Below are 15,864 nucleotides of genomic sequence, written 5' to 3'. Positions count from 1 at the left end.
GGTTTTTTTCCAGACAAATTCATCCACCGACCGGCCAAGTTCATTCAGTTCACAGAGCAGTTCATCTGCACTGAGCCTTAATTTTTCTTTTCATAATTCTATCGTGCCCACCGGGGCAACCACGCTGATCGAGGCAAACAAGCCCAGAGCGGGTAACAGAACCACAAGCCCATTCGATACTCGCAGGGAAAAAAATTATTGGAAAGTTGCAATTGTTTTAAGGGTGCTAATTAGCGCCTTTTATGAAAACGGCTCCACAAATAAAAAGATTGTTTTATTGGACACTGGACAAATAGAAAGAAATGAAGCAGTTATGTAGTTAATACCCCAAATTTACTTTTAATTAACACTGCATTTTATATTTGTACTTACTCGGGTTTGAAGGTACAATTAGACTATCAGAAAATGATATATAAATACAACAAAATGAATGAGTAAATTAAATTAAAATAAATTAATTAATAAAATGGCACAAAGGAAGGGCATTTTAAATAAATGAAATTTATTGCATTTCCGTAAGTCGATGTGTTTTACTATTTAGCTAACGAGATTAGCAATTTATTGCAGAGCTAAAAGTGAATTCGTAATTGAATGTTGTAATTAAACTTTGCAATCCTTTGTATATTATGTGCTCCAACTTATTTATGCCCTTTTTTTTGTTTTGCCTCATCACTGAAGTAAAGGTGAAGAAATGTCTAAAGAATGGTTAAAAAAAGACCTAATTGTTAAAAGGGCAAAGGTCTAGTTTCTACAATGCTTTTTCCCATTGTTTCCACAACTCGCCCCCTTTATTGCAACGCGCAAGGAAAAAGAAACATAATTTTGGAAATAGAGATAATTGGTTTTCGGGTTCTTTTCTTGATGTGTTATAACTAAATATCCAAATTTGATGGTGAAATTTTTAGTTTTTGAGAGTGTTATGGAAGATTCAAGAAATTCATGCGAAAAATATTGTAATAAAAACTCCCTCATACTCTAATATTAACAAGATAACTCCTAAGTATCGCGTACGGTTTTCAATAAGGCAATTTTTTGCCACTCAGCTCGAATTCGGAAACCAGACTTTTAATCCGGCTCATATTCAATAGCACAACTATAGTGCAATTTAAATTAATTACCGCAACTATTTTCCTTATTTTTGGTTTTTCTGTTAAATTTGTAATAATAATAATAATAATGACATTTATTTCCACGTAATACCAAAACCAAATAAGTATAAAATATATATAAATGAGTAACACATAATGTATACGGGAAATGGGACTACATTCAGTGTTTTGACAACCCTGTTCTTCCATGTAACCCCAACTCGTTATAGGAAAATAAAATATAAATTGTAAATTACGCTAGCACTCAGGAACAAATTAATACTTGAATACAAAGAGAGGAAAGCAAACAAAAATAAAAATACAAGTATAAGTACTAAAATCTTAAGACACACCAGTTCATTTAGGTAGCTCCAGTTTCAGATATTGTCTGATTTTATTTTTGAAGCCGAGAGGTTGAAGATTTTTAAGAGGGGACGGAATCATGTTATACAGCTTACATATATTATATGTGAACGATTTTTCAAAGTAAGCAGTGTGATGGAAAGGGATATTTAGTAGACCTTCTATGGCGCAAATTTAGATTATGTAAGCTAGTTCTATATTCTAAACGATCAGCTAGGTAACTTGGTGTTTGGGTGATAATAACCTTATGGTAAAGAACTAGAGAATGCAACATTCTACGCTGAGACATATTAAGCCATCCCACCTCGATCATCTTATGTGAAATGTGATCTCTGCGCCCAATGCCATAAATAAATCTCAAACAAGAATTCTGCACTCTTTGTATACGGGTGGCAGTAGCTGTGTCAATGCATGCATGAAACAAAACATCACAATAATTAAAATGTGACAAAACAAGGGTATCTGTTAGGGTTATTTTGGTTTTAGTAGATAAAAGATGTCTATTCGGATACAAACGCTTTAGAGTAGAATATGCCTTGCGCAAACAATTATTAATATGGCTAACATACTTAAAGTTAGAGTCCATTAAAACTCCAAGATTTCTTGCATCGTGCGACACTTTCAATACCGATCCTTGCACTTTAATCCTAATGAGATCCAAGTTCTGGATTCTAGCTTTATCTCGTCCAAAAAGCAGCACAGTGGACTTTTTTGCATTAATAAATAAATTATGGTTTGTAGCAGTTCGGACAAGCACTTCAAGTTCTTTATTTATTAATTTTATTACATCAGATGTATCAGACGGTGGGAATGAACAATATACCTGTGTATCATCAGCATACTGATGAAATTTACAGCTTTTAAAGTCCCTGCAGATATTATTTGAATATATGACATATAAAAGTGGCCCCAAAATGGAGCCTTGTGGGACTCCACTATGTACATCAAGTAAAGAAGATTTAATGTTATCCATAAGCACACAATGCTGCCTACTTTAGCACACAATGCTGCCTACTTTAAAAAATTCTGGATTCTTTTTGCATTTTTATCGTAAAATTTTGCAGAATATTTGTGAGGTATTACTTCAAATTAAAAAAATGATTCGGAAAATTAATGGCAGAGTTGCTTGACCGACATTATTATTATGAGTAAGTTCCTATACCAAACAGTCACACACCGCAAGACTTGCAAGAAATTTGCAAGAGAAGACAAGACAAGAAGTGACTAAGCTCTTGCAATAATTTGCAAGACAAGACAGCAAACAAGACAAGAAGTGGCAGAAATAAATTTGCAAGAAAGGGCCATTTCTTGTCTTGTCTTGCCTTGCGAGAATCACTAAACAAAATGTCCTCGTTGCTAAGACACATTGATCAAATGACGTCTAAGTTGCAAACGGAATTTTCAAGAATGAGTACCCACGTTTGTCTCTTCACCCACTTATTTAGTACTTTGAGAACACTAAAGTTAACACTTAACCTCGCACTTAACTCATTCTCACTATAGATCGATCATTGCATATCCGCTTAAAACGGAAGGGAACATTTAATGACAGCTTTAATTTGCCGAGTACTTGATACAGTTTAGGGTCTCTCAACTAAAAGGGACGATTGTACGTGTACTGGTGTACTACACAAGTTCAGTGACTAAATGAAGAAATGTTCCTGTGTAAAATTCAAGAATTTGTTCACTACTCTGCACGGTATACAACCGGCCGAACTATAAACATGTCTTGCTGAAGCTATGAGCACTCTGCAGATCCACTAACCAAAATTACAACAGATTCAGCAATTGACATTATTTTTCCATTAAAAGAATTCGTTAGCTATTTTCCATTTACGATCATTCAGCGTTTTCCTACTGTTAATTCAATTTTAGTCGCACGAACCTGTTCGTCTTTTGGGAAATTAAACTACTAATTAATGAACGTATATACGCACAAATTAGTTACGTCACAGTCACAACCAATATTAATTAGGCAGTATTAACTACGTCACCTTGTTACGACACCAACGTGAATGTTAAACGTCATTCCCCTATCTTAATGTTTGAATTTTGGAACGGATCCTTAAAGATCAAAATGGTGTAGTACAAATCAAATAGCATAGAATAAATAATAATTTTAGAGCGTTTTGTTTAGGCATTGTATTTCTTCAGACAAACGGGGAATTTTGAACTATCTGCAAATCTGCATTAGTTAAAAAAAATTGAACTGGAAAATCTAGTTAAAGATACCCTTTGCAGTATAGTTGCACTCGACTTATGCACATTCTATGGGCAAGTCCTACTTTTCATGAAAAATGTTAATTTGATTTCAGTGTTATCGTTGTTAATTGTGGGAAATTAGTTAGCGTCAATCTCGAAACTGTTGCCCTACCATTACTGGGTACCTGTTTCTTATAAGAGGGGACCAAAAGGCGACTCTACTCAGTTTCTGCCGCAGTGCATCAATGTAAGTATTTTGTCGCTTATCGTAAGTTATGCACCTTTAATTTAATTTTAAAATACTAAAAAATCACGAAAATTCGTACGATGGCACCTGCCTTCTTGTAGTATAAATATTATGAATTATTCTGTTTTAAAATATTGACTCTTTACGTGTTAAATATTCAGCAGCCAAATATACATTAAGTAAAATGATTTAAAATATCTATTACGAATCAGGGTGTTTTCAGGCAACTTATCTTAGTTCTAAGTAACATTCCTACATTCTGCCGAATTAATTATCAGAATATCCATATTTTTGTAAACTTTGAATTAGATAAACCTTCGCAATTTTTGGTTTGAACTAATGTTTTGTAAACTGAAATCTCTCCACTTATCTAAGGAAATTGCTTACCTATGTTTAAACTGCACTAGTTAGCCACGTGCGTAAATTATATCTGTGTTAGGTACTACACACGTTCCTATCAAAGTTGTGCCAATTTTTATAAGTATAGACTCCGTTATGGTTTAAAATTTATTTTTCCTCATCCGCTGATCTTCTGTATTTTGGGGAACAATATCAAATGACATACATTTTTCTTGTATTAATATTTTTTTGCTTTTTTGCGGAATAATAGGTACAACTTTTTGTAATCCCCCAAGTCTTAACTTAGTTAATCCAGTTTATTCAATTGTTTAATGTTTATTGACCTGTGTTCCCATTTTTCACTATCTTCACCAAGACAAATGCCTTGTTTGTTGCTTGTTTATATTACAAATTATGATTGTAGATAAATCTGCGAGAAGTATTGCTGCTATCTACTACAAGAGTTCAATGGCAAACAATGCGATTGTACTCTTACACGTAGTTGTGCTAAATATGCGTATAAGATTTTTGTTACTTTATTTGAACTACACAATCGAGAACTAGGTGACGTTGATCCCAACCTTAGACCCTTTCAATCTTGCTTTCTATCAATCATGACAATCTTCCTAAAAACCTTTTATATTTAGGCGCTGTTTTTATGTACTAAAAGCGATATTGAAGATACAACTAAATCATAAACCTTTTTCACATTTTCTTGTATTTATTATGTAAGATCTCTAGTGGTCCTCCATGTAATGCCTCATGCCTCAACTGTAGCAAATGTCTGGTGTTGTATTTTACGTTTCTAATCGTGTGATACCATTATACATTGTCACAACGTTGTCGAGGATCTGGGTCATTGCTATAATTGTGGTGTCAGAAGATCACTCCGACAGTGATTGCTTTACATAACGCCTCCAAGACTAAATTAATATTTGCAGATGCTGTCCTGGTTTATAACGTTCTTCTTGGCGTCACTACTATTCCGAGTCGCCTATTTTTTCATCACACGAAACTATGACTACTGGAAGAAGAGGGGAGTCCCTTACATCAAGCCGAAGCCGATTTTCGGAAGCATTCTGGAGGTCGCACTGGGTCGAGCACATCCCGGCAAATACATCGGTCAGTTTTACTCAAAATTCGACAGTCCCTACTTCGGATTCTTCGCATTTAAGAAGCCCTACCTAGTGATCACCGATCCCGAATTGATTAAAACGGTACTTATTCGGGACTTCAACGTCTTCCCGAATCGTTACTTCGTCAGTGACAAGAAGATCGATCCGGTCATGAGTAGTGGCCTTTTTGCAATTCACAACCCGACGTGGAGGTGGCTACGTCAAAAACAAAGCCCGTTTCTATCCTACGGCAAAATCAAGCTAATGGTACCACTCATTCAGGAGTGTGGCGATTGCTTAAAGGATTACATTAATGACAACGTTGGGAAGATGGTGGAGGTTAAAGAAATGTCCGCGAAATATGCCACTGACGTAATTGTCAGATGCGCTTTTGGTATTAGTGCAAACTCGTTTGTATGTGAAGATGGCTTTCGTTTGGCAGGCAAAACTATGCTCAGCCAATCCTTCATGAGAAGTTTGAAGATATTTTCATATTACTACGCGCCCTTGCTTGTAAAAATTTTTAAATTTAAATTCATTGAGCCATCTGCCGTGGATTTTGTTAGAGAAGCATTTTTGGAAGCTTACAGAGCGCGCGAGAAATCTGGTGTTAAAAACAGAAGGCAGGATCTTATCGATATTCTGATTGAAATGAAGAACGAGGGTGCCGAATTTGAAGGTTTCAAGTTAGGTAAGTAATACCCTGTGTTTTTATACAAATTTTATTAGTATAATTTACAGACGAGGAAAATTTAGTGGCGCAAGCCGTGACCTTATTTTCATCTGGATTCGAGGCGGCTGCATCCACTTTGGCATTCACGTTACACGAACTAGCTGTTAATCCAGAGATTCAGCGCAAGCTTAGAGCCGAAATTAAACACGTGGTTGAAAAAGACGGCGATGTGTGCTTTAGTGGCATTCAAAGCATGAAATACCTAAATATGACCATCACTGGTAAAGCAAAAAAACTCGAGTTATTGGTGTCGTTACTCACACAACCTTTTAGAAACCATGAGAATGTTTCCAGCGACCTCTTTTATACACAGGGAGTGCTTGGAAGACTACAAGATACCATCTACGGGATTGGTGATTGAGAAGGGAACACCAATCATAGTCGGGCAATATGGGCTTCATTACGATGAAAGATACTTTCCAGAACCTCATATTTATAGACCCGAAAGATTTAGTGATGAAAATATGAATCAGATAGGCAGATGCACGTACTTGCCATTTGGGGAAGGTCCACGTAGTTGCATAGGTAAGCCGTAAAATTACGGGTGGCTTTAATTACATCGTTATTATAGGGCAAATGTTGGGTGTTCTTCTTGTGAAAGTAGCGGTTGTGGAAATTCTGAGAAATTTCTCGATAGAAAGACACGCGTCTACAGTAGAACCAGTGATATTAACACCTTTTCCAATTGTGCAAGCCAAAGGAGGATTACCCCTCATGTTTAAACATTTAAGTGATAATTTTTAGTTTTTACGGTTTTATACCTAAGTTTATAATAAAAGTAATTTATGATGTGTATTCCTGACCAATACCATTTTTAGAGGGTGTGTAACCATTCCATCATTAGTGTCCCGGAATGGAAACGAACTAACCATTCGTTACAGGGTATGAAAATGTCAGAACCGACTTCTAAGCCGTTGAGCTTCGTTGAGGTTGCCGAGGGTAAAATGCGTTCGTTTTTGAGTGTATCCAATTATCCATTAAATTAAACCGTACAGTCGCGGCAGAGGCATTTGCAGTGGTTGAAAACTGAAAGGCATTACACCTCTAGACCATGATATTCTTATTAGCATTATAAACTACGTTGGTTTAGCAAACATGTTACCGTCCTAATATATCGCCTAATATGCACAAGAAAAGTGACACAATTAGAAACAAACAATTTTACAGGGGATCAAATTTTAAATTTAATTTCGGGAACATTGCACTATAGACGCCGTTTATTAGACAAAAATTTAGCAAATCTTAAATTTTTATATAGGGGTGACCTCTAAGTGACAAAATTAATAACGTAGTATACAATTAGTAGAAGTATTACATAATAATTAAAATAAAACAAATTAAAATTTTGATTTGTCATTTTCCTTAATAAAAGTGAATAGGCAAAAATTGATTGTACTCGTAAATATTCAGAAGTTTATTTTATTGAACAAAATTTACAAACTACAAAGTATTATAAAAATCAAAATAGCGCATAGGGATTGATTTTTTTGGAAATAGAGATAATAGTCCTTTCTTTTTTTATCATCAACACCGGGTTTTACTTTATAGAGCTTTTTAATTTCATTTTTCTCCTTTCCAATTTTTCTTAAACCCTTAGTCTCCATAGTGGAATACATTTCTTCACTAAATGAGAGTATATAAAGGGTGTTTAAAGGCTGATCTTTGTTAAATTTTATTATTCTTATATCGCTAGCTGATATTTGTTTTCCAAAATTACGACAGTTAGATAATTCCTTATGTTAAGGAAGTCTTCGTGCATTAACTCTACAACTTCGTAAGGTCGACCTTTCTTTTTAGCAGCCTCAAGAGTTTTTAAGTTATAAATTGTAAAGTTGTAAACTGATAGTTTGGAAGTGTAATAGAAACCGGATATTTCTCCCTTTGGACAACTAATTCATCGTCTGTATTAGCTTTATCCTTTTCCTTTTCAAGTCGTGAAAGGTCCTTTTCCATTAAGTGGTTTTCGTATTTTTCTTTCAAAGCTTCCTTTTCATTTTCATCACTATTGAGGTAACAAACACAATCTTCGCACTGATCTTTCTTAAAAGAATGAAATATTAAAGTCCGTTTTAAAAATATTGTTATACATCAAAAGTTGGCGAATGGCAAGTTTTCTTGTTGACGTTGCTCCACATAATCCCTATGAAGCTGAGACACCGTTTTTCCACCTTCAATATACTCTCGAACTACGACGATAGTGGCTTTCAATTCTTGGGATACTATTTATATGGGTTCGCACACTTTCTTTTATTTCATCTTCGATATGGAAATGACAGTTGTGCTTTCCCCTCAAATCCACATCAAGCATATTTTCGGAGAACATTGCCTTTTTTTTCTTTATAACTGTTCTTATTGGACGATCTGTTATTCCCAAAGTAGATTTGAAGAAAGTTTTACAGACTCTTATTTTAGGTCCGCCTATGGTAAAGTAAAAAGCTTGATTATTAGTGCGAAGCTGCCCTCTCTTACGTATCTATACTTAGGATGAATGACTTCCATACATTTTGCTAAAAACTCCCGTTGACGCTGTAATTCTCCCACTTTCCAATAGTCTGTAAATATTCTAGTCCGATCATCTATCGATATTTTTCAAGTACATTTCAATTTACACGTTTCAGAGCAAGGTTTCCATAACTTTCTAGCAGCATAAACTCGCTTACTTTTAGAAGAAGAAATGTATTCTTCGCCTAGATTGCCTTTCCGCTTTGCAGTTTCTTTTTTCCATTCCGATGGATTAGCTTTCTTCTTTTTGCCTTTTTGTACTGGTGTCTCAATTACCTTTTCATTTTCGGTAACATTTTCTTTATTACTAGATGTAGAGGAGGCCGAGGAGGATGTATCTTGGTAATAGTTAGGATCGGCAATACTATACCGTCAGAAGAGACTACATCGGGACGGTCTATATAATTTTCGTCTAATTCATCCATCTTGGTTTCTTGTACACCACTGCATTCTGCCATCGGATATGGTTGATCTTGTGAGGTTGTGTTATCGATTAGATTTTCGTGAACATCTTCGCGTTCTTGTTCATATTCATCGACCAGCGGCACATTTTGGAGCCAAGTATATACTATTTTTGAAGTTTCTTCTTTCGGGACATTACTTAAGTTAGCTAGAACTGGAACAACTACCCCGTGGTTTGGAGGAGAAACATTAACTGTTTTTATTGGTTTCCAAATCTCTTGTTCTCCTTGCACATTTTCGCCCTGATTTTTTACTAGCTTAAGTATAAGCTTGGTGCGTCGTGACATTATGGTTGATCTGAAACTGCAGACGTATTCAAATGCCGAGTAAATCAAGGAAGCTGTCATAATTAAAATAAAATAAATAAAAATAATATTCTTTACAATAGAAAAGTGACACAAATCGAAATAAAAAGTCAAACGGTTAGCCGAGTAGATTAAAAGTCGACTTACCTTAATCATCAAGAGTGTCACAATTCTAAATATGTCACTTTTGTTAATAAATGAATCGCAATTTAAGAGCGCACTTCTCAACAATTTGTTTTATGTCGCTTTTCTTAATAATTGCCACACAAACTCTTTCAATAGCTAGACATAAACTGAATTCAGTCGCTTTTCGTAAAAATCTTCCAGACATTCCCCTCTTTTATGAAAAATGACACAACTCCATCTATTGGTTTAATATTGTAAAATATTTTGTGACACTTTACCACATAAAAATATCATCTATTGTAAACCAATAATGATCAAAATCTCAAAAATTGGAGTTTTTGACTTGTGTCCCTTTTCCTGTGCATAGGCGATATGCTACTAATACCTGTAGAGGTATCAAGTAAAGAACCTCTCAGTTTGAATAGTTTATTACCATTGCACCGATTTAGTTGGCAATCACCTAAGCTGGAAAGTGCTATTTAATATTGTTAAGTCAACAGTTCCACAGCACCTTCAATACGATATTCAGCGACTTCCTAACTTTGCTCTTTCAGATGTGATTGGGTTTACAACGTAACATACCACATGGGTTACGTAGAGATTTTCGTCATAGATATTACCATCAATAAAACACTACTACTTGCAAAGTACTCCGTTCAAAGCGTGGTGTATAAAAGTATATTATACTTACATACCATGGTTCGCAAAACCTCCGATTGCAAATGGACTGTGATTAACTGCTTTTAAGCAACATTTAAGACTGATATTAAGCAAATTTATTACGCCAGCATCTGAAAGTGCCATTATATGAAGCTCATTGCATTTATTGCGATGTGGTTTAAAGTCCGTGCCTTGAAAGTTTGGATCTTGGCAGAACAAAAAAATACAAAATTCATGTTTACAATTGATATTCCGCATAAAATGGTTAAAAAAGAACAAACACGCCGGGCTTTAGGTACTAAATCTGACTTTGACCAAATGCTCGGATTGCTCGCCAACCAGCTTTATTCGTAAAATTCGGGTGAAATGCACTTGCGCAACAATCAGTTTTATACCATCGCTCGTACTCAAATGGAAAAAGCAAAAATAATTAATGTTAAAATTCAGAGCATTCTGAAAAACGGTAGAAAAGGCGACATTTTTAGCACCACTTTGACCCAAATATGAAAAATCGTGTTGTTTCACTTCCGACCTCAATTGTGACCCTTCCATCGTGTTCCTGAACCCCAAAAACGTGGGTCCAGACTCTTCAACTGTCAAATTCGGACATTTTAGGCGGATAATATGCCAGGGTCGATTTTCAGACTTGGCAACACGGTCGAAAAGGGGGAAAACCACTTGTACTTCAATTGTTACACGAAATGCTTCCATAGTACTTGAATTTTCTCAAAACAGGCCCAGACCATCCGACACGATTTGACGTTTTTACATTAGACTATACAAAGCCGCCGGCGGTTCGGCCGCTGCTCTGATTTTGTTCAAGCAAAGTACAATATTATCCAGTCCGGGTGCAGTGTCCATAGAAATTCCTTACATGGCATTGATAGCCGAAGGATTTCTTGTTCTTCTTAGCGAAATTTCCTGTCATAAAACGAGCGAATGTTACTAATAGACGTTGAACATCTCATTGAGAAAGCCTCTCCTATTTCTAATGTGGTATTGGAACATGACAAGGACCGGACTGGTCTTAATTCATAACTTTACGAACAACTCTTTTGCGTCTGTGATAGTAGTCAAACTGCGTCAATTCGGGTGAGCCGAAGCTATATAAATCGCAACTCCATGATTTCCATTAAAAAACTTGCCGCAATGAAGGCATTTCGCCTGGGTCGAGGTCTGAGAAGTATTTAAATGTGTTTATTTTTCATTTTCCTATTATATGCCAATTATATCTGTCATATGTACATATAAAGCACTCTATGACGCCCGAGGGCATAATTGATTGTCATCTCATTACCTATGCCCTCAAACGGCCTGTCTAATATATTGATGGAGTTATATTATGTAATAAAAAAAGATGCTACTTGATTCGTATGAAGCACTTTAATGTGAGCAAACAATAATCATTAGATTTGTATATTGCAAATGCATTATTTGGAACGATGAAAAACAAAATTTTGCACCTCAGACATTACTCGAGATTTAACCCTCGGGCGACTTTACAATCCCTCGGACCGGAGGCTCTCGGACTCTGTGGGGTATACCAATATGAATTGCAAGACCAAGGTTTCCATTTTACTACTACTATTTTAAATTTTCTGGGCTCTAAGGGCCGTTATCCAGTTTATCTATATGACAACTGACGTTCGATCACTGTCCGATTTTGAACATTTCTTTATCAGAGACGACGGTTGTGGCATAAAAAGCATCCCATTCTTCACACTTTGTCTGTTAAACCACCGGACACCACCGTTTAAAATTACACAAAAGAAAGCGATAGTTAATGTTTGTCGATTTTCTTCAAAATATATTGTCGGTTCTTACACAACCTTTAAAACCACACTATTAATCTCATCACGGAAGCGATCTACTTAAATGACGAAATGCTTTTGTAATTACCTTCTACAATATACTTTGAATGGTACAAGTATACCTAGGCGCATGCTTTGAATATAATTAATATGGGCGGCATTTCTTTAGAGAGCGGTATAGCTTGTGCTTAATTACATAAATTTTTGTAACGATTCTAGGTAAATGTAAAGCTTTCTACCTATCACCAAAAATGAATTATTGTTGTCACGCAAGCGACACAATTATAGATAAGGGGGTTGATGGCATAAAAAATTAAAAATGTAAATATTGTATTTTAATTAAAAGGCTATTTGTGCACCAGATTGTAGGATATTTTAAATTAAAAGTACTATATAATATTACTTAACATTGAGTAAAAGATCGTTTATCTGGAAAAATTAAATCAGTTACCCAACAATCCAAACTTTCCATTTTATACTGGATCTCAAAGTCTGTCAAAAGAGGATTGAGAATTGTACCTACAAGATCCGACGTACAATGAATGGAAGAAGGTAAAGAAAGATAAGTTATGGAACGAATTCCTAGACCCCCTAAAGAGACAGGAAGGGTCGCTTGATTCCATATTATGTGAATGGTCACAGATGTAAGTTTGTCCATAATTTTGGACGCAAGTGAAGGAAATGCTTCTTCAGTTAAAGGGGCATCAAAGTCCTCTTATAAATTATTTGTGGAAGAAATTTATATAGTGGGAGTAAGATATTCGAATTCATGTAAAACCACTCATATTATGAACCTCCTCAAACCGCATCATCGAAATACCAAATTAGTCCAGTAAAAGTAGACATTGACCCAGAAATTTTAAAAAACAAGCTGAAAATTGGCATACATGGTGAGGATGGTGCTAGAATTAAATCCTGAAAAGTCCCAAAAGATCCCGGTTGGGGAACGGACGCGATTTTGAAAAAACTACCCCTAAATTTGATTTTCCGATTTTTGAGCATAACAAATGAACGCATGATCCAAATTTCGTCGTCAAGGTGTCAAAATGGTTGTTTTGACGTTTGTTTTGAGTGAAATAATTATTCCGTATAATACGATGCCCTTGCAAATGTGACCTTTTTCAAAAAACCACCCCCATCATGGGTTTCTCTCTTTTCCGGCTATTGTTGTTAAATAAAGCTTCGGATAATTAGTATTGATGTTTCTAATCGTTCTTCTTGACGTTCTCTATCTGAATGTCAAAATTTCTGTTGAAAAGACCTTCAGAGTTCAGAACAAGATTGAGAGTACTAACTAAATGAACACTATTTTATTCATTATATTTTTTATTATTATTTGCAGTCAGGTTAAGTTGCACGTAAAAAATATTTAAATGCATTTTACAATTAGTGTAAATGAACGGAATCCTTTCAACTACTCGCACATAACTAAAAAAAACGGCGTCAAAATAATCAATCCATACACACGTTTTAAACTGGAAACATTCCGAGACCGAACGACAACACAATGACGAAAATCTATACTATGAGTAAAAATCAGACACCGATCTACTCATACAAAAGTAACCGTTACACCTGAACGCACGGTATCGAAACGTGGTATAAATATGGGTGTTTCGTTACTAAGAAACCGTAGCTTCCAGATTTATTTGTTTCTTTTAGGAATTGGAAACAGAAGGTGATTTAACTTCTAGCGCCCTTTTAGCTGCCGATGAGGAAACCAGTTTCCGTATTACATAAACACTTTCTAAGATAACCGCTCCTTTTGCTATTTAGGTAGTAAGGTTACACAAGATAATCGTTGCAAGGAAGATATAAATTCCAGGATAGCGCAGGCTAAAAAAGCATTGGCATAAAAGTGGGACCTGCTAAGATCCGAGATAATAATAATAATAATAAGGTCCACCCAATAAAGTTACACGTCCTAGCACAGTTAAAAAACACAAAACTCCTTCTTCACAGAAACACACCACATTATCACAACCCACTCGTATTCAACCCAAACGCAAAAACCTAAACAGCACCACTAGCTCACAAAATACTGTAATATCTCCATCAATAACCCAAGCAACAACACAAATACAACCTCTAGAACAAAGAAACACCATAAATACAAGTAACGCAACTTGCACTACAAAGACAGGTCCACCCAATAAAGTTACACGTCCTAGCACAGTTAAAAAACACAAAACTCCTTCTTCACATAAACACACCACGTTATCACAACCCACTCGTATACAACCCAAACGCAAAGCCAAAGAAACACTTACACAATAAACTCTATTTAATAAAAGTACAGGAATTATTATAATGATATTACTGTTTTGTTTTCTTCTTTCCTGATAGCGTTGACTATTGTGGCCATTAATAGCTATGTTGGTAAGTATGAATTACATACTATCCCTAGATTTCCAATGTGAGTGTGCGAATATTTATTTTATTTTCTATTTTTTATTTTTCTTTAGAACCCTACATAACTTCACCAGACACAGACACAGACACTAATCGTTACTTGATTTTAATCCGTGCGATTAGTTAACCAGGCTAGACCTGAGTTCTCACAAGATACAGCGACCATAATAATAATAAATGTCTTTAATAAGTTTAATAGGTTACATTACATAGAAATGTGTACAGATAAATATAGGAATTAGGAAAAGATTGCTAAAAACGTACAAATGGAGTGTAGGTCATACAGGTGCGAAACCTGGACGATAGGCAGGCAAAAGTAGGATAGAAAGAGGATTAGCTGGATGGATAGGGTAACAAACGAAGCAGTCTTGGAGCGAGTACAGGAAATAGGGAGATGAAAACCGTACAGAGAAGACGAGATAGGTACAATGATAGCGAACGTGCTAAGACACGGAGGAATAGCACTACTAGCTATAGAAGGTAGGGACGAGGGCAAGAGAGGGGTAGGACCACAGAGACTTAAATACATAGACCAAATAGTTAGGGACTTAGGCAAAAGTAGTTATGTAGAACTAAAAAGATTAGCGCAGTATAGGAAAAGGTGGAGGACTGCGTCCAACCAATCCTAGGATTGCGTAAACAAAACAACAACAAATGCCGAAAACGTGAAAAATCCAGGTTGGGGGTGATTTTCCTAAAAAGCTCGAATTTCCAAGGGCTTCTTTATGTGCGGAATTATGTTTTTACTCCAAATACACATTAAAACAAACATTTTGACACCTTAGCAACGAGAATCCGACCATTGGTTCATTGGTTTTGCTCAAAACTCGAGAAATCGAGTTTAGGGGTAGTTTTTTTAAGATGGCGTCCGTTCCTCAACCGGGATCTTTTGGGACTTTTCGGAAATTGGTTCTGGCACTATCCTGAACATGTCTGCCAATTTTCACCTTGTTCTTTCAAATTTCCGGGTTTGGCCGTTATTTTGTCTAATTTTACTGGACTAAATCTTCAGTTTTCGGGCAAGTTCCTTGGTAATAGAGTGGATTGTCAAACTACATATGGCTGGCTCAAGAGAATCTCCTTGTTGATAGCCAACAGAAGACTGAATTAGATGTTTATACATCAAATTAGATGGAGAAGAGTAGCACTGCCAGAGGTATGGGAAAACCTGTGGTATTATTTCCTTAACCCTCTGAAACGCGTCCATTTTTAGTAATATTTCGGCTGAGTTGTTCTTGGCAATGGCAATGTACGTTCTGACTTCGTGGATTGCGGCCTGACAGATAATTACTATAGTTATTTGGGATAATAATTGCTGTTCAATCTCTCAACAGAATATCCAATCAAATCCTTGAGGTGTCTTAAACCATCAATTCCAACAGCTGAACCATTTAGTAAAAACATGATAATTATCGTCTTCTTTAGTGACTATAAAAGTACTGGATCTTTACTAGTTGGTAATGTAGGATGGTGAAGGTTTGGATGTTTGCACTTCAAAT

The 15,864-nt window shown here is 35.7% G+C and overlaps 1 protein-coding gene across 2 annotated transcripts; it reads left to right on the top strand.

Moving 5' to 3' along the window:
* The first annotated feature begins 2,521 nt into the window (after positions 1–2,521).
* Positions 2,522–6,882, top strand: LOC116168903 (cytochrome P450 6k1-like). 2 transcript variants are annotated; one of them, XM_031484910.1, is made up of 5 exons: positions 2,522–3,900; positions 5,181–6,045; positions 6,096–6,308; positions 6,361–6,612; positions 6,659–6,882. In XM_031484910.1, exons 2-5 carry the CDS (start codon positions 5,181–5,183, stop codon positions 6,829–6,831), a joined length of 1,503 nt encoding a protein of 500 aa, XP_031340770.1. In that variant the 5' UTR covers positions 2,522–3,900; the 3' UTR covers positions 6,832–6,882. The 2 variants fall into 2 exon arrangements, with proteins under 2 accessions (XP_031340770.1, XP_031340771.1); XM_031484911.1 differs by having other exon boundaries at positions 3,897–3,921.
* The last annotated feature ends 8,982 nt before the right edge of the window (positions 6,883–15,864 follow it).

Source organism: Photinus pyralis, unplaced genomic scaffold, assembly GCF_008802855.1.
Source record: "Photinus pyralis isolate 1611_PpyrPB1 unplaced genomic scaffold, Ppyr1.3 Ppyr1.4_LG4, whole genome shotgun sequence".
Classification (NCBI taxonomy): domain Eukaryota; kingdom Metazoa; phylum Arthropoda; class Insecta; order Coleoptera; family Lampyridae; genus Photinus; species Photinus pyralis.
The sequence above is the reverse complement of the archived record's forward strand: the minus strand, read 5'-3'. Positions and strand labels throughout refer to the sequence as shown.

Coding starts and splice junctions, on each gene's coding strand:
- LOC116168903 (XM_031484910.1), top strand. CDS start 5,181: ATGCTGTCCTGGTTTATAACGTTCTTCTTGGCGTCACTACTATTCCGA. Junction 6,046..6,095: donor ATTTGAAGGTTTCAAGTTAG/GTAAGTAATACC, acceptor TATAATTTACAG/ACGAGGAAAATTTAGTGGCG. Junction 6,613..6,658: donor AGGTCCACGTAGTTGCATAG/GTAAGCCGTAAA, acceptor TCGTTATTATAG/GGCAAATGTTGGGTGTTCTT.